General features: G+C 29.8%; 2 protein-coding genes across 2 annotated transcripts; one reads left to right on the plus strand and one right to left on the minus strand.

Moving 5' to 3' along the window:
- Positions 1–11,703: 11,703 nt before the first annotated feature.
- LOC114409417 (dirigent protein 21-like) lies at positions 11,704–12,606 on the plus strand. Its single transcript, XM_028372871.1, has one exon. The coding sequence runs from the start codon at positions 11,783–11,785 to the stop codon at positions 12,362–12,364; it is 582 nt and encodes a 193-aa protein (XP_028228672.1). The 5' UTR covers positions 11,704–11,782; the 3' UTR covers positions 12,365–12,606.
- A 2,192-nt stretch (positions 12,607–14,798) lies between these two features.
- On the minus strand, positions 14,799–20,822 carry LOC114409418 (ABSCISIC ACID-INSENSITIVE 5-like protein 2). Its single transcript, XM_028372872.1, has 4 exons — positions 20,613–20,822; positions 17,701–18,624; positions 17,530–17,601; positions 14,799–15,286 (listed from the first exon to the last, which is right to left on the minus strand). Exons 2-4 carry the CDS (start codon positions 18,496–18,498, stop codon positions 15,206–15,208), a joined length of 951 nt encoding a protein of 316 aa, XP_028228673.1. The 5' UTR covers positions 18,499–18,624; positions 20,613–20,822; the 3' UTR covers positions 14,799–15,205.
- Between the last annotated feature and the right edge of the window lie 1,624 nt (positions 20,823–22,446).

Below are 22,446 nucleotides of genomic sequence, written 5' to 3' on the forward strand. Positions count from 1 at the left end.
GGGAAATATACAACTCCTTTCTACAATAAGACCTCCTTAACTGGACAAAGAAAATTTAATACAAAGGATATAAAATTGGTTCAGAAAATAAAAGAAATGGTTAATAATTTGTCATATTTATCTCTCCCACTAGATTCTGACTACCTACTCATAGAATATGATGGTTGTGAGTAAGGATAGGGAGCCATCCTAAAGAAAAAGAAAAATAAATATGAAAAAATTCATGATGAAGAAATCTGTAGGTATGCCTCAGGAAAATACCACACAAAACCCCAGGTGTACTCAACCTCTACAAATTATGAAGTCGATGTTATGATAAATGCCCTAGAAGGATTTAAACTCTTTATGGTCAATAAAAGCGAAATCATCATAAGAACTGATTGCAAAGCAATAGTGGCTTATGGTAGCCAACAAATAAATACCGATAAAAAACCTCACAAAAGATGGCTTTTATTTCAAGAATATGCTTATCATAACGGAATAACGATAAATTTTGAACGCATAAAAGGAGCTAAGAATGTTGCTACTGATATTCTTTCTCGTTTTGCAGGAATACATCAAGATGAAGCCCTCTAAGGTCTCCTACCAAAACATAAAACATAAAATGAAATTCGACAATCAAGAATTGTCAGTTCTTACAAATGAGTTTCACTACCTTGATAGAGAAGCCATCAATGATATATTCAATTGTCTTATTGATAATATTTGGAATATTCCAAAACACACAAACAATAATGAGCAATTTGTTTGTTTTGTAAAAAAGGGCATAATTTGTGCCCTATACAAGTTTTGTATAACAGATAACCAAGGAGTCCCTCTCCTTACAAAAGCCTCTCCTTCTGGGAAAGGTTAAACAACTTTTGTCCTGTTATCAGGACCCCATAAAGGTGTTTACACCATTTCAAAGACCTTTGCTTAGCAAAGGAGGATATTCAAAGCCTAATCTACAAAGGATTTTATTCTAGGGAAGAAGCAGAAAAAACCCTTGAATTAAATACCACTGACATTAATAAAATCAAGAAGGCCCTCGAGCCAGAAACCACAACCATAGTCATAAATGTTGACCAAACCAAAACCTCTCCCAAAACCTACAAAGAATCAGTCAGCCCAAATGTCCCCGGACCAACAAACAACTTGAACCTAGACAATTTTAAGAAAATACAAAAATTATTGTTTAGGGTACACAGCAACCAAGCCCATATTCTTGGCCTATATATACGTGTGCATGCCTATTTTAACCAAAAATTTGTATGCACCAACAAAACTCCATTTTGTGAAGATAAAATAAATTATCCATGTAAAATAAAATTTCTTTTCAGGAAAGCCAGACTAGACCTAGGCCAGTTCAAGTCTTTCAGATATGAAAACTTGGCAATCTACACAAAAAGTCTTTTGGACTATGGATGTCTAGAATCAATCTTGATCCCTCCCTCGAACAGATTTGAAGGGTTTAAACCTTCTATAAATGAAGCTATAAATCTAATACAGACAAAAATGATGGATTATATTTCCATCAAAATTGTAACTTGCTCGAGCAACTTTTCTACTAAAAATTATCCATGTCACGTTATGAAACTCCTACCAGAAGACCACAAGGATTTTCCCTGTTTGTTCAATGACGAGAACGAGACCTGGGATGTATAGGGCAACATACAATACCAATCAACCTCATGAGGGCACGAATAAAAGGGTGCCAATGGTTTTTCTCAGAAGCAGACAAACGAGATTTTGACCTGATAAGAGAGACCCATGATACAAAGCTCTTCCAACCAACATACAATGGGAAGTTTTTTATGCCCTTCCCGGTTGAACATAACAATAAATTCGTTCAATTCTTCCAAAAGGAGAAGAAGGATAAAGAGATTTATGAGGCCAGTGGTTGTCACGGACAACAAACTCCTCCATTTCCATCCACTGATCTTTCCATAGAAGACTCGTCGGATATTTTTTGCTTCGGGAACGCCTAAGAAGAAGAAAATGTTACTGTTACAAAGTCATCAAAGAGTTTATCAAAAGAAAGACACATCTTGCCAAGATACAGTTGTAAGCTGAAGTAGGAAACTTTTCTTTTACTAAGACTCTGACATTGAGTCTTTTCATAAATAGTTGTTATAAAAATAGGCCCTGTGACAAAGTAAAGGAATAGTAATTTTAATATTCTTGACTGAAGGGGCCTTTTGTTTTATTGCTTCATCTTTCTCTATAAAAAAGAGCCTCGAAGCTCAGTTGTAAACGCACAGACACTAGAAAGATAGTGAAAGAAAGAGAAGAAAAATGTTTGTAATAGTTTCTTGAGAGCAATAATATCCAGTGTTCTTCGGATCTCCCTCCCCCCCCCCCCCTCTTTTTTCTTCGATCTATTTGTAAGTATGATATCTTCTATGGCCAGTTAAATTTTTCGAAGGCACCTACAAGGGGCCTTAGTTATCTTCATTTAGAAAATGCGAATATGATTTAGAACCCAAATATTTACTTTATTTCTGCGTTTTTTATTAAGAAAACCTGGGATTTGTAAGCCTGCAAAGGTGTGCCCTTGATATTTATTTTCGAAAACAATGGAAGTCCTTTATGGTTAGGCTGGTGCTTGGAGGAAAATAAGATCCTCCTAAGACCCAAAGAGTGTGGGCTGTTACTAATCTTAAGTACTCGACTTAATATCCAGAAAACCTAAACGATTCTTCTTTGTTTTTTTTTTTAAAAAAAAAAGTTTGGGATCATCATATTCTATATTTTTCTTAAATGAAATAACTTACAATGTCCACTTGAGGAGTGTTCTCTATCCATCTAAATCGATATTTCCTTCCACTTACCGCTTACTCTTATAATTGTGTAGTTCTTTAATCGTCTTCTTTGTCTGATATAATATAATATAATCTAATTAGGAGGTTTTGTCACCTTTCCCGATCTATATTATATTTATTATTTTAAGTTTGTCTTTGTTTGTTTTTATTTCTTAATTTTTTTATTTACTTGTTTTTATTACAATATTCTCATAAGTGTTTATAAAAGAATAAAATAAGAAGAAAAAAATAAAATAAACTTCTTCCATAAGTTAAAACTAGCTTGTGCATATAATCTCTAGATTTTATTTTTCTTGTCCTACAAGTGTGTATGGAAGAACTTATCCAAATAGGACCTCTTAAAGGTGAAGGTAAAAGTTTAGACTTGAGACCATTGCTTGAAAATAGTGGTGGGAATATGCCAGGTCGGCCTACAGGGGCCTACGACCTGACCTACATAAAGCCTGACCTAAACTGACTTATTTAATTAAAAGGTTAGGCTCAGATTTTTTTAAAAGCCTATTAAATTAAATAGACCAGGCTTAGGCTTATTAAAAAGCCTTACAAGCCTGATAGACCGGCCTATATATATATATATATATATATATATATATATATATTATTTTTTGGGTACCAATATATAATATTATTTTTTGGATTGGATACAATTAATTTTTTTTTAAAACTATCAGACTTTGATTACATATTAGTGTTCCATAACTTCTATTCCTATAATCAAGAACTTTAATTACAATTTAGGTGTGAGTCATGTGCCTTTTTATATTCCTCATTATTTTGATTGACTTTCCTTTTTCTTTAACTTTCCTATTACGTTCCTACTCCATAAAATATTAAATATTTATTGTGAAAAAGGCTATTAGGCCAGGCCAGGCTTTTAAAAAGGCTAGACCGAGTCAAAATAAAAGTCTTTGATAGGCTATAGGCCAGACTCAGGCCTCAAAGATTCATCGTAGGCTAGGCTCAGGCTTTTCAAAGTCTGGCCTGACCTGGCCTATTCCCACCCCTACTTGAAAACCATAAAGTATGAGAACTTACCTTATTGTGCTTTTACGGATTCATTTGGCAATTAATATATATATATATATATATATATATAAAATTATTACATAATTAAACAAGAGGTTATTTTTCTGGTGATCTATGCTCCATGACTGTCCTTAACCAAAAAATATGTGCGACTCCTTTTTTGTTGTCATATTCGCATACACTAGCATAAATGGAAGCGGGAAACAATGATTTGTTTAAATCTATGAGGTGCTTTTTCTAAGGTTCTTTTGAATGGTTTTTAGTGTGTAAACAATTCAAATTAAACATAAATATTGGTAAATTATTATATAAACTTTTATTATAATTTTGTAAATAAAAAATTTATTATTTAATATCTAGGTAGTAGAGTTGATATTATATGTGAAAAAAATCATTTAAATTTAATTTGGTCAAGATATTAAATTAAATAATGTGTAGTTGTGTACGAAAGAAACGATAATTTGAAGAAAAAAGTATATTTATGTTAATTAAAAATATATTATGTTATTCAATATATTCTTGATCAAATAAATTAACCTATTTTATTTTTTCTTTGGTTTTATTTCTTAAATCAATTTCTATAATGAATAACTGCACCAAAAAAAGGGTAAAATAAAAAAATAGTATATAATATTAGTCATATAATATAGATGTATTCAACACGAAGTGGATGCATGCAAAAAGGAATATGAAATTTATGATAAAAAAATAACAAAAGTAAATAAAAATAAAATTAATTTAGTAAATTTTTAAAAGAAAAAAATATAATTTTTACAAGATGGTTTAATATAAAAGAAGATAAAATTTAAGTATAATATTAAATTCAATATTATTTAATTATTTTAATATCTATTGGTAATAAAAAAATTATTTAAAGTTTTATATTATTGGTGTTGCAAAATTTATTTTTAATAAAAAATTGTTTTCAAAGAGCTTGGTACACTAGGTTGAAATGACTCAACACTTCATGAAAAACTCATCCAGATTGCCTATCCTATTAGATAGGGTCCATGTTGGCATATGAAAAGCTACTCTGACATGCTCATCAGGAAATGCCACGACCGCTCTATGTGCATGCTATGGGAGGAATGATATGTAATGGAACTACTATGGTTTACTAAAATTGTTGAACATTGACTGAAATTACATTGAAATGCCACAGTCGTTGTGTGCATGGCGTGCATGTTGCGAGAGGAATGATATGTAATGGAACTACTTTGGTTTACTATGAAAATTGTTGAACATAAGTTCACTCACTAAAATTATGACTGGACCTAATCCCTCATCTCTCTTCCTTGTTTTGTGCCCTATAGGTAAACAATTCAAATTAAACACAAATGTTGATGAATTATTGAATAAAATTTTTATTATAAAAATGTTGTTATTATAATTTTGCAATAAAAATTCTACTATATAATATCTACATAGTAGAGTTGATATTAGTTGTGGAAAAAAATAATTTAAATTTAATTTGATCAAGATTTTTAAATTAAAATGTACTATTTTTTTATCATATCTATAACTTGATATATTAAAAATTTATTAAATAATGTATAGTTGTGTACGAAAGAAACGATAATTTAAAATAAAATTCATATCTAAATTGATTAAAAATATATTATCTTATTCAACATATTATTGATCAAATAAAGCAACCTATTTTATCTTTTCTTTAGTTTCATTTCTTAACTCAATTTTTATAATGAATAGTTGCACCCCAAAAAAGGTAAAATAAAAAAACATAAATAGTATATAATAGGGTAAATAACCACTTTTGTCCCTCAATATGTAATTCGCTGACAAATGCGTCCCTGAAAAATGAAAATACAAAATTTAGTCCCTGAAAGTGTAAAAAGTGCGACAAATATGTCATGCCGTTAACTTTTATCCGTCATCATTAATAAAATAGCCTACGTGGCACGGAAGGACAAATTTGTCACTGAAAGGAATGCAAACGTGGATTGTCAGCATAGAAGCATATTTGTCATAATATTTTTTTTTTGACTTTTTGTCTTCCCACTCCACTGACAAATGCATCCCTGAAAGATGAAAATACAAAATTTAATCTCTGAAAGTATAAAAAGTATGACAAATATATCTGGACGTTAATAATACATTGAGACTAATTATTATTATTATTATTATTATTATTATTATTATTATTATTATTGAGTTATAATTTACTGCTCCTATTCGTTTAATACCTATGCAATATATTTTTTAAATTTCCTTTTAATATATATATTTTTATTATTTTGATTTCCTTGTCAAACCTTAATCTTTGTTGTTAATTCTTTTTATCTTATATCTTATAATTTTATCAAATTTTTACTAAATTTATCACTTTTAATCTTTAAAATTATTCCATATCACAATTTGTTAACAGTTTGGCAAGTCCACCAAATGTCCAAGTAGTAAAACTCAGAAATACGAGTGTCGAATTTCACAGGAATTTTGTGTTGTACTTTTATTGTATACTTTTCAATTTATAAGAGAATAAATAATTAAAGAGAGGTATAGAAGAAAGAATAGTAAAAAATAACAGGAAATTATAAATAGTAGAGAGTAAAGAATTAAGTAGGGAATTCAATGGAATGCAAATGTTAGGAACTAACATGCCTTGTTTGCCTATGATGTATGATTTTTGGATTTTTCTTTATCAATTTCAGTGAACGTATCCTACCCACATCTATTCAATTACTTGTCCCTGATGCCTCATGATGACAAACCTATTTTACCTACCTATCTCCCAAATTCCTTTGCAAAGAGTCAATAGATAAAATGCATGAAGCCTTGATTCTAGATGTGTGATTGAATGCATGGGCATAAAGTTATCATCCTATGTCTAACAATGACCTCCTTATGATATCTTTTCTTTTTGTTCTATTATAAGTTATCCTTTATCGAGTGTCTAACCCCTAAAACTAATACATGCATATCTTCTTTATATTTTTATTAAGAGCTACCCTCCATCGAGCACCTAACCCCTAAAATAATGGAAAGATGAATAATGCATGGAATATAAATAGAAAAGACAATAGGATAGAAAACACCAATTGCATTGATAAATAAAGAGTACATCATACATCGCTTTGGCTTTTTAGGCCTGTCAGGCCCTAACTAGGGGTTTAGCCTCTCATGGCCATTGAGGGCCTTACACTGAAATGGTGGTATAAGAATTGGTGGATGAGAAGGGATGGAAGAAGGGAATAGAGAAAATGGTGAAAAAGAGAAGAGAATTCCCTAAGGAAGAGTTCTCAGACTTTGGGTATCAGTGAGAGTGCTCTGAGACTCAGTGTGTCCTTTTCCCCTAACTTGACTTTCTTTTTATAGTTGCTGAAGTGGACTTGGGCCTTCGTACGCGCACTTAGCACGCTCTTCTCGCTCAGCGCGAGTGCTCATTTTCATGCTTAGTGTGTGTTGTGTGCTTAGCGCGAGTGCTTGTTTGCGTGCTTAGCGCAGGCAGCACGCTGAGCGCGCCTCTGGATTGGGCCTGGTGCTGAAGCTTCACTTTTCTTCGTAATTCTTGTAATTTTTTGCATTTCATTTGACATACTGTGGCAGAGTACGTAATAAAGATTAGTAATTAATTGAAGAAACAAAAAAATTCAAGAAATAAAAGACTTTCATTTTTTTAAATGGTAACTCAATTTTTTTATATCATAAAACTAAATTATTTTATTTTATTTTGGAAAATAAGTAGTTATATTGATTAATCAAAAACTAATTAACAATTTGATAAATGGATAAATAGATAGATAATCAAAATATAAGAGTTCAAATCTTAAGTTTTATTTTACTGTTTTTTAATCTCTTTTCCATAGTTTTTCTCTTATACAATTCATTATTAACGTCCGAATATATTTGTCACACTTCTTATACTTTTGGAGACTAATTTTTGTATTTTCATCTTTCAGGGACGTATTTGTCAGCGGAGTGGAAAGATGAAAAGTCAAAAAAATACTATGACAAATATGTCTCTATGCTGGCAATTCATGTTAGCAATTATTTCAGTGACAAACTTGTCCCTCCTTGCCACGTAGACTATTTTATTAACGGTGACGGACAGAAGTTAACGGCAGGACATATTTGTCGCACTTTTTACACTTTCAGGGATTAAATTTTGTATTTTCATCTTTCAAGGACGCATTTATCATCGAATTACACATTCAAGAACAAAAGTGGTTATTTATCCTATATAATATTTGTCATGTTATATAGATGTATTCAACAGAGTGGTTGTATGCGATTAAAAAAAAACAAAGTGGGTGTATGCAAACAAAAATATGAGAATTATGATAAAAAAAATAACAAAAATAAATTAAAATAAGATTAATTTAGTAACTTTTAAAAGAAATAATATATAATTATTACAAGATGGTTGGATAAAAAAAAGATAAAATTTAAGTATAATATTAAATTCAATATTATTTGATTATTTTAATATCTATTAGTAATAGAAAAGTTTTTTAAAATTTTATTATTTACTATACGTAAAGTCAACATCAAAGAATTCAAATCAATTAGTTAAATAATGTGTGTTAGTTGTTATAAACTCCTTAACATTTAGGTTTGATTCTTATGATAATAAACAATGTTTTTTATGAAAGAAAAAAAATAGAAATATAAGTATATTGTTTTATATGAAAACAATGTCATTTTAATATTTGGTTTGTACTAGAAACGATTTATATACACCAATAGGAACAATCTATATACACCAATTATTATCCTATCATTCATTTCTCTTTTTCTACTATTTTTAAGTATTAGGTCCAAACTCTAGATGTCACAAAGTCATGTCGCAAAATTTATTTTTTAATAAAAATTGTTTTAAAGAAACTTAATACACTAAGTTGATATGACTCAACACTTCATGAAAAGCTCATGATATGGGAGAAAATGATATCTAATGTAACTACCTTGGTTTATGTTAAAATGGTGGTTGAACTTAATTGCACTGACTTAGTAGTAACATAATTGTTGTAATGAAACTACTTTGATTTACTAAAATTATTGAACATTGACTGAAATTACATTGAAATGCCACAGTTGTTGTGTGCATGGTGTGCATGTTACGGAAGAAATGATATGTAATGGAACTACTTTGGTTTACTATGAAAATTGTTGAACATAAGTGCACTCACTAAAATTATGACTGGACCTAATCCCTCGTCTCTCTTCCTTGTTTTGTGCTCTGTAGGTAAATGATTCAAATTAAACACAAATGTTGGTGAATTATTACATAAAATTTTTATTATAAAAAAGTTATTATAATTTTGCAAATAAAAATTCTACTATATAATATCTACATAGTAGAATTGATATTAGTTGTGAAAAAAAATAATTTAAATTTAATTTGATCAAGAATTTTAAATTAAAATGTACTATTTTTTTATCATATCTATAACTTGATATATTAAAAATTTATTAAATAATGTGTAGTTGTGTACGAAAGAAACAATAATTTAAAATAAAATTCATATCTAAATTGATTAAAAATATATTGTCTTATTCAACATATTCTTGATCAAATAAAGCAACCTATTTTATCTTTTCTTTAGTTTCATTTCTTAACTCAATTTTTATAATGAATAGTTGCACCCAAAAAAAGGTAAAATAAAAAACATAAATAGTATATAATATTTGTCATGTTATATAGATGTATTCAACAGAGTAGTTGTATGTGATTAAAAAAACAAAGTGGGTGTATGCAAACAGAAATATGAGATTTATGATAAAAAAATAACAAAAACAAATTAAAATAAGATTAATTTAGTAACTTTTCAAAGAAATAATATATAATTATTACAAGATGATTTGATAAAAAAAAGATAAAATTTAAGTATAATATTAAATTCAATATTATTTGATTATTTTAACATCTATTAGTAATAGAAAAGTTTTTCAAAATTTTATTATTTACTATACTTAAAGTCAACATCAAAGAATTCAAATCAATCAGTTAAATAATTTGTGTTAGTTGTTATAAATTCCTTAACATCTAGGTTTGATTCTTATGATAATAAACAATATTTTTTTATGAAAAAAATAGAAATATAAGTATATTGTTTTATATGAAAACAATGTCATTTTGATATTTGGTCTGTACTAGAAATGATCTATATACACTAATAGGAACGATCTATATACATCAATAATTATCCTATCATTCATTTCTCTTTTTGGACTATTTTTAAGTATTAGGTCCAATCTCTAGATGTCACAAAGTTGATGTCGCAAAATTTATTTTTAATAAAAATTATTTTAAAGAAACTTAATACACTAAGTTGATATGACTCAACACTTCATGAAAAGCTCATGATATGGGAGTAAATGATATTTAATGTAACTACCTTGATTTACTGTTAAAATGGTGGTTGAACTTAATTGCACTGACTTAGTAATAACATATTTGTTGAACATGATTTCTATGGGTGATGTTGAGAAAACTTACTATATTATATAGCAGATAATTTTTAGTGTCTATGCTCATGTCCAACTATTACTATTGTTATTAATATTCATTGGACGGGATGGAGACGATGTTAGGAAACAAGTATGAGGAATAACATAGAATCTCGTAGTGTTCCATTGTCATGTTTATCTTAATCATCATTTTTATATATTTTTAAAAAATAATTATATATAAACATAAGATTAAATACTTTTTTATTTTTTATTTTTAGGGTTTAATTTTGTTTTTAAAATTTAAAAAATTACTTTGATTTGTTCTCATGTTTTTATTAAATCATTTATCATATAACATTGTCAAGTTGATGTTTCAAATTAATCTTGCAATTGTTTTTCAATATAGTTATATTCACAAATACATTTCAATATGTTAACAATTTTAAATTTTTACTTCATAATTTAGTCTTTTGTAAATAATATATTAACAACAATAACCTAAGTAAAATTAAATATATATATTTAATTATTTATAAAATTTTAAAACATGAATAACCATAAATATCATTCAAGATAAATAAACCGTGTTATTTTATAAAAATATATTATATATCTCAATCATATTAATTTTTGTTCTCATAGTTCTACGTTTACAATCAAATATATACAACTATACTATATATTTAGTTTTATAACTTACAAGTGCATGAGTACGGTACTAAACTAGTTTTCATATAAATCAATGTTAATAACCCAATATAATATGTATAATTTCTAGTAGTGTCCTTGGCATGTCAATAATATATATTCTCTACACAATTTAGCTTCAAGTTACTACATATATAAGGATTTTAATCTCTAATAATTAATTATGAAAATAATAAAAATTAAAACAGGGATTTCTCTACTCCCAATAAATAACGGAGATGTGTAGACTAATGAGACTATAAACCAAAACTGAAAATATGGTTAGAATATAGGTTTTCCTTGTCGCAGATTTGTCTTCTATGTTGTTCAAGCTTCCTTTGGAACCTCCGCTATCATTGATTGACTGATATAGGTGGCAACTCGATTTCCCATTGGCAATGGTGACAATAAATGAGATGACCAGCCATGCATGCACATGCACTGGATCAGTGATTTTTTTAGACGCACCCGTGATCTCCCTGGGCGCAGTATTGCTGCAATTGTAAAAAAGAAGAACAAGGCACCTGCGACAAGTCATTATCGGGATTTAGTAATGTTCATGCATGCACGTGAAATGAGACATGGTAAGAGAAAGAGACAAAAGAGAGAAGTATTATGATGCAATAGAAAAATAAAAAGAAATGATATGAAGTGTTTAATATTGATTGGTTCAATTAATAATACGTGTAACAAATCGTTTTTTGTAGTACATAAAAAATTACATCAATTAACTGCATGGATTATTTAATCCCATTTTTACTTAAAATAAATTACACAAAATCATTTTTAATAAAGTTTTCCACAAGGTACCTATATCTTCTGCCTATATATATAGTTGTTTGCAACCATTGGCTAACATGCCGAAAAGTAGTACCAAGATGGCTTCAGTTGTGTATCTCCTCTTTGGCTTCCATCTCATTGTTATCATGTCAAGTTCCTTACCCGCAACTAGTGAAGTGTTTGCAAAACAGTATCCATCCACAGAACCCGTGGAAGAAAAACTCACCCAACTCCACTTCTATTTCCATAACAACATAACGGGGGAACACCCAACTGCTATGAAAACTGTTTTGCCTCCTAAGGGGTCCATTCATGGTTTTGGGGCTACTTACATGATGGATGACCCTCTAACTGAAGGACCAAGTCCAACTTCAAAGCTTGTGGGAAGATCTCAGGGAATATACGCTTTGGCTTCACAACATGAGCCTGGGTTGCTCATGGTGACAAATTTTCTCTTCACTTTGGGCATTTACAATGGCAGCACCCTCAGCATTCTTGGCAGAAACCCTACATTTATAAAAGTTAGAGAAATGCCAATTGTTGGGGGTACTGGGATCTTCAAATATGCAAGGGGTTCTGCTGTGCTTACGACATATGTGTATGACATCACCGGTGGTGTTGCAATTGTTGAATACAACGTGACTGTCATGCATGTTTGAGAAATAGGTTGAAGCTTTATGTAGGTTTATTTTCGGTGTTTTTAAGGTCCTTAAGAGGATATCCCTCTTGAAAAGTGAGTAGGTTTTAAATTTAAGCAGCAGCAGTCGTCGTGCATGTTGTATTAAGTAGAGGCTAGAAGGCAGGGAGACGTACACAAAACTCTCACTGTGGGAAAATATTTTATATCCGTTGGGTTAAACAAAAAAAATAAAAATGGATCAATTAATTTAGTCCCCTAAAATTATTATAATCGATCAAATAAGTTTTTGGCAATCAAAAATTGAAAAATAATCCCTTCAATTATAAATTAATTTGGTTCCTCTGTTAATAGTCATTGTAACAACTTTCCTTTTCCAGTTTTTCTAATATAAAAAATTAATATCATTTTAATAATTATTAGTGTTATTGGTTATTGCAGCTATTCTTGAAAACTTTGTATTTGTAAAGTAAGAATTTAAATAAAAAATTATTTAATTAAATTTAATGACAAACTTATAAACTTGAATAAATTAAAGTGAAATTCTGGTGCAAAGAATTTACATTTTCATTGCAAAAAAAAGTTATAGTAAAATTGAATATTAGTGTGTCGTGCATATTCTGTTTTCTATTACTTATTTGCAAAATAAATATATAAATTACTACTTGATTACAGAGTTTCAAAACCTGATCCAAGGCATCTGTCTCTTGTGTAAAAATATATATAATACAAAAAATTACTGCAAACACTAATATATATATATATATATATATATATATATATATATATATATATATATATATATATATATATAAAAGAGGGATTAACTTATTTCAAGAATATCTCTTTTAAAATTAATTCTTATCCTTATTATTCATTTTCTTAACATCTAATGATTATAATAAGTCATTAAATTTATTCGTTTGATTCAAAAAAAAATGAGAAAAAAGAGTAATTCTAAAAGAATTTAGAATTACCGTAAGACCATATATATATATATATATATAAAATTTGAATTTTATGTTATAAAACTAGTTGATCGGTTAGAACAGTGGTTCCTTGTCAATTACCAATACCATTTTTAAAACATTGCTTGATTCCATTTGCTAGTGTTTTATTTATAGTTTATAATCACATTTTAAATAATCTAAAATAATTAAAATCAATTATACTTGCCTAGTTTTAGAAGATGTCATGGATGTAGATAAGTTACAATTGTGTGTGAACTTTTTCAAGCCAAAATATAATTTTATTTATATATAGATATTGCAGCGCGAGAAGTGCACGTAGAGAGAAAATAAAATTTGGGAACAAAATTTAGAAAGCTTAAAGATTTAAAACATGTATAATGAAAATTTAGGAATTTTTTATATGTATGAAAATAACTAGTTGAAGGTTACATTAGATACTTAGGTTAATGTTAGATTTAATTAGTTAACAAAGAGATCTAGTTTAGTTGATTGAGCAAAGTATATGAAATTATAAATTTCTTGTTATCTTTCTTCAATCCTTACGAATAAAAAATAATAATTAGCTAAGGACTTGTTGGGAGTGATTATAAGTTTTTGATTTTTTTAACTCAAATTTAAAATATCTTTACATTCATTTTTAAAATCAGGAAAAAATGATTTGTGAATTTGGTTTTTAATTTAATTTAAAAAACACTTTGGGTACTTTTGACAAATGTCTCTTCCCTTATAAACTTATTTTTAAGGTCTAATTTTACCTTAATAATAACTTTTTCAAAGTTTATTTTGCAATAATACCTCTAAATAGGACATAAATTTATCTTTTAATAAGCTTATAGGCTTAATTCTTTAGATAGGTCAAATGCTTAAAATATTTAAAAAGGCAAATCAACATAAAATTTTGATACATTATAAAAAAATAGTATAACAATAAATATTAACAAAAGATTATTGCCTATATTAACTTAAATAAGACAATATATAAAGCCTATAACACTTTTTGAATGGCCTAAAACCTAGTCTTTTTAATCAAATAAGCTTTCAAAAAAGCCTTAGCCTAGGTAGTTAGTAAAAAAGGTCTGGCCTAGCTTGGCATGATGTAGGCTAGATTGTAATTCTCTGTTGAGCAGACTAACATATTTTCACCCCTAACTAAAAAACACCCCCAAACTACTGAATAAGGCGTCAAAGACATGTTTAGACTGTCAACAGAGACATGCCTTGAAGATTACTGTACTGGTTCAAACCACAAACAATTCCACCCATTTACAACTACTCAACTAATCCCAGAACATCAAGAGGTATTCTTAGGAAGAAGGTTACCCACCAAGTCAAAAAAGTGACATCAAAAGAATTCGAACTCACCCATAAAAAACAGTGAGAGTTCGTACCAAATCCTTAGCCACTTGGGTCAACCCACATTAGTATATCATGAATGCAATATTTTAAACTCTAGAACAAATTTTGTCCCTAAACGGAAAAACGAGATGGAAAAGGCTTAAAATTTTATGTATTCATAATGGTTGATGTTCATATTTCCCATTCATATCCCTTTAAGAGCAACTTTTTTTCCTCGGTAACTTGAAGAATTGCAAAGCTCAACAAGCATACCATCTCATCCTAGATTCTAGCCACTATCAAGATTTCATAATAAACTCAACCTATGATTAGAAAGGCTATATAATGAATGGTAAAACTACAATGTTCCCCAGGAAATTTTTACTACAAGGATTTCACTGAGGTGTTATAATTAGACGAGCCTAATAAGAACAACAAATAAGCTGTTGGATGCAAATGCATCAAATAGCTAGAAGTCTGTTGTTAACTGTCATTAAACTAAAGGAAGCATCCCTTGATGCCTCATATCTACAAACCTGTCCTTACAGGTACAGATGTCAGAATGAAGCTGATGATGTTCGGCGAATCTGGTATCTAGGTTCAGGAGGTGGAGCACTTGACAACATTTTCTCTAGCTCCTACAGGTTGAGGAGAAAAATCAATGAACATGTCCAATAAAAAAGGCACAAGGAAGCAAGTATGCATTAAAGACCACAATACAAAAATTCATTTCCATGATTTGAATAGGCAGAGATGATTATGGAAACCATCTACATAAATTCAACAAGGTTCATGAACAATGATTTTGTTCTAGATGAAGGATTTATATGTAGAACCTTTCAAGATCTTCTTACCAATAAATTCCATTGCAGGAGACTGAATGAGGAATGTGAAACCAACAAATAAAAGTATACAATCATACCAATCAATCCTCAAGAAACCAAAATACATGGATCAACAGAAAATAATAAGCATATAGTTCAAGATACATAACACCAATCTTGAAAATGTAACCATGTAAGATGGCAATTAATGATGATGTTTTACAATTACAACACCAACAAAGTCTTGTTCCATTAGGTGAAGTTGGCTAGACAGATCACACAATAATAATTAATAGCCATGTGAGATTAATTGCCACAAGGTACAACTAGGCAAATTTTGAAACTTGTAAACCCCTTAAGTAAGATTAATTTAGTATCTTTGTATAATTGCATCTGATAATCCAAACTGCCAAGTACCAAATCTAACACACTCCTTGGGCAAGATCCCGTTGATCCTGGGCATGTACAAAGCAAAAACACTCCTACCTTGTGCTGAAATTCAATTGGCAGCAAGGATAAAATTCCTGGCCTACTCATAAAGACTTCAATACTATATCAAGGACCAACTCTCTTAGAAGCTTAAGCTGTTAAGCAAAGGCTCGAGAATGGTTATATATCTAGCACAAGAATTGAGCCACATTTTAATTGATTGTTTCTATATATTCATCACAACAATAGAACCTGACTCAAATATTTTTTTAACAAATCTTCTTAATATATCTCTAGAAGCTAGAGCAGTGATAATAAGGGAGATGCATCAATACATGACATCAAGATAGATAGCAACCGTGATGTTGTAATAATTCTACAAAGTTCACTAATGTGATAGGACTTTGATTGTGATCCCTACTAAAAACCAAGCTTAACAAAAGGAAACTTTCTCAAACCTTCTTTCTCCAGTTTTTGCTCCTAATGGAAGCCAAGTTTTACTTTTCCATGAATTAATGTAATAGCCACTATAGAAGAAGTGTCTAGCCAAAAAAAACAAAAACTTTATCGGAGTAAAAAGAATCATCAAACTCACAATGATTCTAAAGTATCATAATTGTTATAAATCAAGATACAAATACCCATTAGAACAGATCAGGTGAAACAATATTCATAAAGTTACCCACATAAAAAAAAGTTAAGAATGAAACCAAAAATAAGTTTAGAATCAAATTTTAAAATGTACAAAGTAATATTTATTAAATGTATTGAGGATATCATGTTGATCAAATGCTCCATCCTTAAGTCATTTTAGTCTACCACAATTAATCAAGAAAGGAATTCCAATTTAAACGATACAAGTCACAAAACCCTCAATCAGTTAGCATAATGATTTGTAATGACTTAATTTATGTTATGAGCAGCAGAGGAGAACTAAACCAAGACAAAGATCACCAAATAATTTTGTTCATAAACATTAGCAAGACTAAAAAACAACAAAAATTGAACAAATTTGTCTTGAGTCTGATTATTTTGAATTACTAGTAGTGAAAATTTAAAACTCATCAAACTCAATCAAGCATAACATAATTACCATAGATTACTAATAATGTTATCAAGCTGAATGTCAACCCAAATTATATGGATAAATAATCACAATGGAAACAACAATCACCATGACCCATTATCCTTCAAAACAAGATTCTCAAATCAAAAGCTCCTTAAAAAAACAGAATACAATGTAAAGCCGAGAAGGAAATAAGGGAAGCCTTATCTCCCTTGAATGAAAATGGGGGAGAAGTGGAGAAAAAACCCCGTCAATCATGTTATTCCAGAATTCAGCCCATCAAAACATCAACATATATTAATTAAACTAATCACATCCAGCTTCACCTAAGAGTTTTATCCAATATTTAAGTTAACACACTGATAACTAGTTTAATCTTTTGAGGGGAGGGGAGGTGAGTGTAAAAAAATGTTAAAAAGAATTTCCTGTTCCAATCAAGATTGTTCAAATTTATTTGGTTATTGTACATAGTGAAAAGGAGATATTACTCAATATACTGCAAGCTTTATTAGGCACTTTGAATTAACAGAAAAAATTTTGGAACTTCAAAGCAGAAACAAACCTGCTGTCTCCTCAGCTTTTCATTTTCCTCTTCCAAACGTGAGACTTTGTGCTCCAGTTCAGTTGTGTAAGCCTGTTTATAGTTATCATTCAGGTTAAGGATATTTACTAAGGGGAACCGCTTGAAACTAAAAAACTATAACATGGCCTTCAAAAGAAAGATAACACTCACCTGTTTCCTTGCTCTTGAACGAGCAGCAGATTCCCGATTCTTGATCATCCTCTTCTGCCTCCTCTCAACAGTCTTCTCTATCATGTCCTCTGGCGTGCCCCCATTTCTCCCAGGTCTCCTAGTATCTGACAAGGTTCCCATAACAGGTGAAGAGAGTGCCACCTGACCATCTGCATACGGAACATCTGATGCAGCACCAGCTCCCATGTGTAACGGCTGCGCTATATTCTGGCCTGCTATGTAAATCCCCATTAAACCTTGTTGTGGATGTTGATATTGTGGTTGTGGATACTGTATCCAAGGACCATGCTGAGGAAACTGTGGCGCCACTACATTTGAATCAACGCCAATTGTAGCACCAGTATTCTTCCTAGTAGATGCTTCGGCTACAACCCCTGCATTTACCAAGAAATCCTCCAAAGTCATCTCTCCCAATGTAGACTGTCTCTCCTGAGACTTCTTATCCTTGTTATCTTTGCTTTGTTGTATATCCCTCCAAACCTCATCAACAGTCTTCCCGCTTAGAGCACTAGTTAATGAAAGACTAGCCTGACGCTGCAGCGCAGCTTGTCTAGTTTGAGCTGTACCCTCAATGTCCACACCAGTGGACTGGTTTGCCTCAACGGTCCACACATTTTTTAGAAGTTCGTCAAGGTTCATGCTACTCAGTGGTTTCCCTAAGTCACCTAAATGATTCTGAACTTCATCAAGTGTGAGGCTATACATTGAATTCTGCCGCACCAAAGGCTGGAGTTGGGAATGTTTTCCATTATTATCACCACCACCTTGAGACCCCATAGTTCGAATCCCCAGTAACCAATTATCAGAGTTAAGAATTCAATCTGTATTTCATAACTTTTACCACTGAAAGGGTAAAAGCAACAGATCAAAATCTTCAATCATATGCCCCAATAAAATCAGAACCTGATGAATACAAAATTTGAAATTAGCATCTCTATGGTGATCAGCTTAAAAGTTCATATGATCTGCAGTAAACTACAGCCCTTGCATACTTTCTAAGAAAAAGGAAAAGGAATGAGTCAACATGGAAGATCAAAGAAAACACTAAAAAAAACTTTGAGCCCTTTATTTCTTCTGAAAATTTAATTTGTGACATAACACAATGGCATCATACTCCATCTAATGATAAAAGAATTATGCTGTTATTATTGTAGCTGTTCATTTTCAATTGAGGGACAGAAAAATTGAATCCATAGGCATGCAGTGATAGAGCAGTAACATCCTTTGATCACAATAATTTGAAACAAAGGATTCAAACCATTACAAGAAGAGCAAAACTGTGAGAACCCATAATTTAACAGCACTTTCAATTATTTTATTTTAAGAAAACGGAAACAACAACAACGACAAAGCCTTATTTTAAGAAAACGGAAACACTAACATAATATTAAAATGACAAAACTGAGAGAGGGTGTTTGGAACCGCGTCATATCAACATGAAACGTGTCACATCAACATGAAAAACGCGTAAATCGCAATGCCAGTAGTTGTAGCTTCCACGTCATTCTTTCTCAATGTGGGCCATGGATGTAGTTCCAAACACATTATGAATTAATTTTTGTCCCTTTAATTAAATGAATGATAAAATGACAACCAGAGACAGTAAGAATCAACTTCAAAACTTAATCTTCAAGGGCAAAACAGAGGACAGGCAAACTATAAAGAAAAATGAATCCCAACAAACATGTCAGACCAAGGTTTTAAAAAACCGTCTACCACCATAATTTCAGTGGCAAGAAGCCACTGCCAACCGCTTCATGACCGAAATTGCTGCCAGGTTAGCTGCATTTGTCGGCAGTTCCCCTTAACATCAAAGAACTACACTAAACGACAACCAACCTCAACCGCCAACCGGGACCACAATTTGTAAACGCACTTAGACTCTCTATCTCTAATTCAAAATTAATCCCAGCAAACATGCCAGACCAAGGTTTCAAAAAACAGTCTACAGCCTCACTTTCAGCCACAAGAAGTCACCACCACCCGCATCATGACCGCAATAGCTGCCACATCAACTGCATTTGTGGGGAATCACAACAAAACCACCATAACTGCCAACCCGGACCACAATTAAAAACCTTGAGACCTGATCCTCTCCAGCAAATACTCTCTCCAGCCACTCTATCTCTGTTTACTTTCTCTTCATTTTTCCATTAGTTATTTTTTTCTCTATTTTTTGTGTGCCTCTAATTTTATTTTCTGTACTGGAGAGGCAGGAGGGGATCCAATACAAATTGTCAGACTAACATTTCACAGAATCACTCAGAAATTTAATTAAGCAAATGAAATTCACTCTTATTCTCATAGAAAAACAAAAAGATTCTTCCATTTCTCTCCATACAGACATCAAAAAGGGCACTAAGAACATTGATCACTTGCATGCAGGCTCAAACACACTTCTACCTCAACTAAATTCCAATTGAAACCCTAAACCCCACATTCAAAACCACAAAGGTCCTTTGGAAATTCCACTCCAAAAATGTAAATAAATAAATAAATGAGAATAAACAGACACAGAAAGATCAATTAAGAAACAAAAGACAATAAGAGCAATATATATATATATATATATATATATATATATATATATATTAAAGTATACCCAGAATTCAAAACAAACTTTTTCAATAAACAAATTGAAGAACACAGGATGGGGTTAAAAAAAAACACAAAGAACAACCTTTTGCATGCAACCAATTCAGTGGCAGAATGAGATCAAACCCAACGCAACACAACACAACAGAACCCGTTATTTGTTAGTGACAAAGTCCAATTTTTGAACATCAGAAATGGAATGATAATGAAGGGTGTGTGAGAATAAAGAGTGTGGTCTAACAAATAATTTTGCATTTGACAAAAAGAAAGAAAAAGAGTATGAAAAGGAAAAGTACCTTGTGTGTGTAAGAGAGAGAGAGACAGCGATCTGATGAGTGAAGAGAGAAATGAGATTGAGAGTGTCTGAAAAACAAAACCAAAACCTCAGAGTAATATGAATGTGTGTGTTGTGAGTGCATGTATTGTATGATGTAATGTGGTCGGAGAAAGACAATGACAATAGCCAGTTAGGTGTGAGTGAAGAGAGAGAATGACAAAACCAAATCACAAATTTCCATTTTCTCTTTTCTTTTCTACACTTAAAAACAACGTTCAGTTTCATTACTACTTTTTTTTTTTTTTCTCTCTCCAGGACAAAATAGCATGAGGGCACCCCCATCTACTAAACCATAAGCCCTACTTCACAGTCACACTAGCTTGAATTGTTTGTTTTAATTTTAATTATTTATGTTACTACTAAATATGCTCTCTATGTATATATTATGATTATCATTATGATATGATAATTTTTTATAAACTACGTAACTTTTAACAATTTTTATTTTAATTAGAAGTATATTCTTTATAAGACTTGAGTCCAATCAAACTTAAGAATATTTAATAAAAAAAAAGTGTTTATTATATTAAAAATTGTTTAATATATAATATATAAATACCTTTTAACTTATTCATATTTTATATTGATATTGAAACTCATTTTAAATTATTTTGTACTATCTTTTTTTAATTTTATTGAATGTAGTAACAATGTTCACATAAAATTTTATAATTTAAAATTATGTTTTGAACAAAAATCTCATTTTTCTTAAAAAAAATTAAACTAAGCTACCGACACAATTTACTGATTCCTGTTTGTTTTTAGACGTCATTCTCAAGTTGTTTTATGGTATTGGGTTCTTTCTGGTGAAATTTATTATTACCATTAATAAAATAAGATTTGGTTGAGACAAATGTCAACAACAAAAAAATTTCCCTCCAAAATTTATTTCTCTTTCTTTCTAATTTTTGTCTTTTTTATTTATCTCTCACACTTTCTTTTTTTCATTTCTTTTATTTTTTTACTTAAACACATTTTTTTATAATAGCTATTATTTTATTTATATTATATAATATCTATTTATCTATTTTATTTTATTACTCTTTTAATTTATAAATTGAATGATAATATTTATTTTTTTTCTTGAAATACCAATTATAATATATTATATAATATCTATCTACTCTATTATTCTAAATAAAAGAAGATTTTTCCTCTACACATGTTATTATCTCATTAAAAAAAATTTCCTCCAAAATTTAGATTTCTTTCTAACTGTTCTCTCTGTTCCTTTTTAACTTTTTTTTCTTTTTTATCCTTTTTCCTATTTCATATTTATATTTAAAAGACAAAAAAACCTTTATCATTTTATTAGCCAAAAATACCTATTCTTCTTATTATTGCATTTGTAAAAATACATTTATAACTTATAATATAATTATGATATTCTATATTATTTATGCCATATAATAAATATTTCTTTTTTAATATCTTATTATGATAAATTTAAATAATTACTTATTATTTAAAAAATTAATTATAATTTAATTAAAAAATATTTTACTTTAAATTTTTATAAAATTATTTTTATTTAGAAAACATATAAAATAATTTTAAATAGCTTCATGAATAATATTTTTTGGATTAATATTTATATTATAAGATTGAGATTTTTATAGTAAAAATTAATTTAAATCTAATTAATGTTTTATATGAATTTGAACCTAAGTTTAGAATTAAATATCTTTTAAATAAGTAAGAAATAATTGTACCATTATAATCAAATATATTTTCTATAATTGTATATTCTTACTCTTTTTGCATTTTCGATAAATTTTAAACCGTTAATTATG

Source organism: Glycine soja, chromosome 4 (genome assembly GCF_004193775.1).
Source record: "Glycine soja cultivar W05 chromosome 4, ASM419377v2, whole genome shotgun sequence".
NCBI classification, from domain to species: domain Eukaryota; kingdom Viridiplantae; phylum Streptophyta; class Magnoliopsida; order Fabales; family Fabaceae; genus Glycine; species Glycine soja.

Bases quoted from the DNA above. Each gene is read 5' to 3' on its own strand.
- LOC114409418 (XM_028372872.1), bottom strand. From the start codon at position 18,498: ATGGGGTCTCAAGGTGGTGGTGATAATAATGGAAAACATTCCCAACTC. The intron at 17,602-17,700 runs GTGAGTGTTATC...AACTATAAACAG, and splicing joins GTTCAAGAGCAAGGAAACAG to GCTTACACAACTGAACTGGA. The intron at 15,287-17,529 runs GTTTGTTTCTGC...CTCAACCTGTAG, and splicing joins AAAAGCTGAGGAGACAGCAG to GAGCTAGAGAAAATGTTGTC.
- LOC114409417 (XM_028372871.1), top strand. From the start codon at position 11,783: ATGCCGAAAAGTAGTACCAAGATGGCTTCAGTTGTGTATCTCCTCTTT.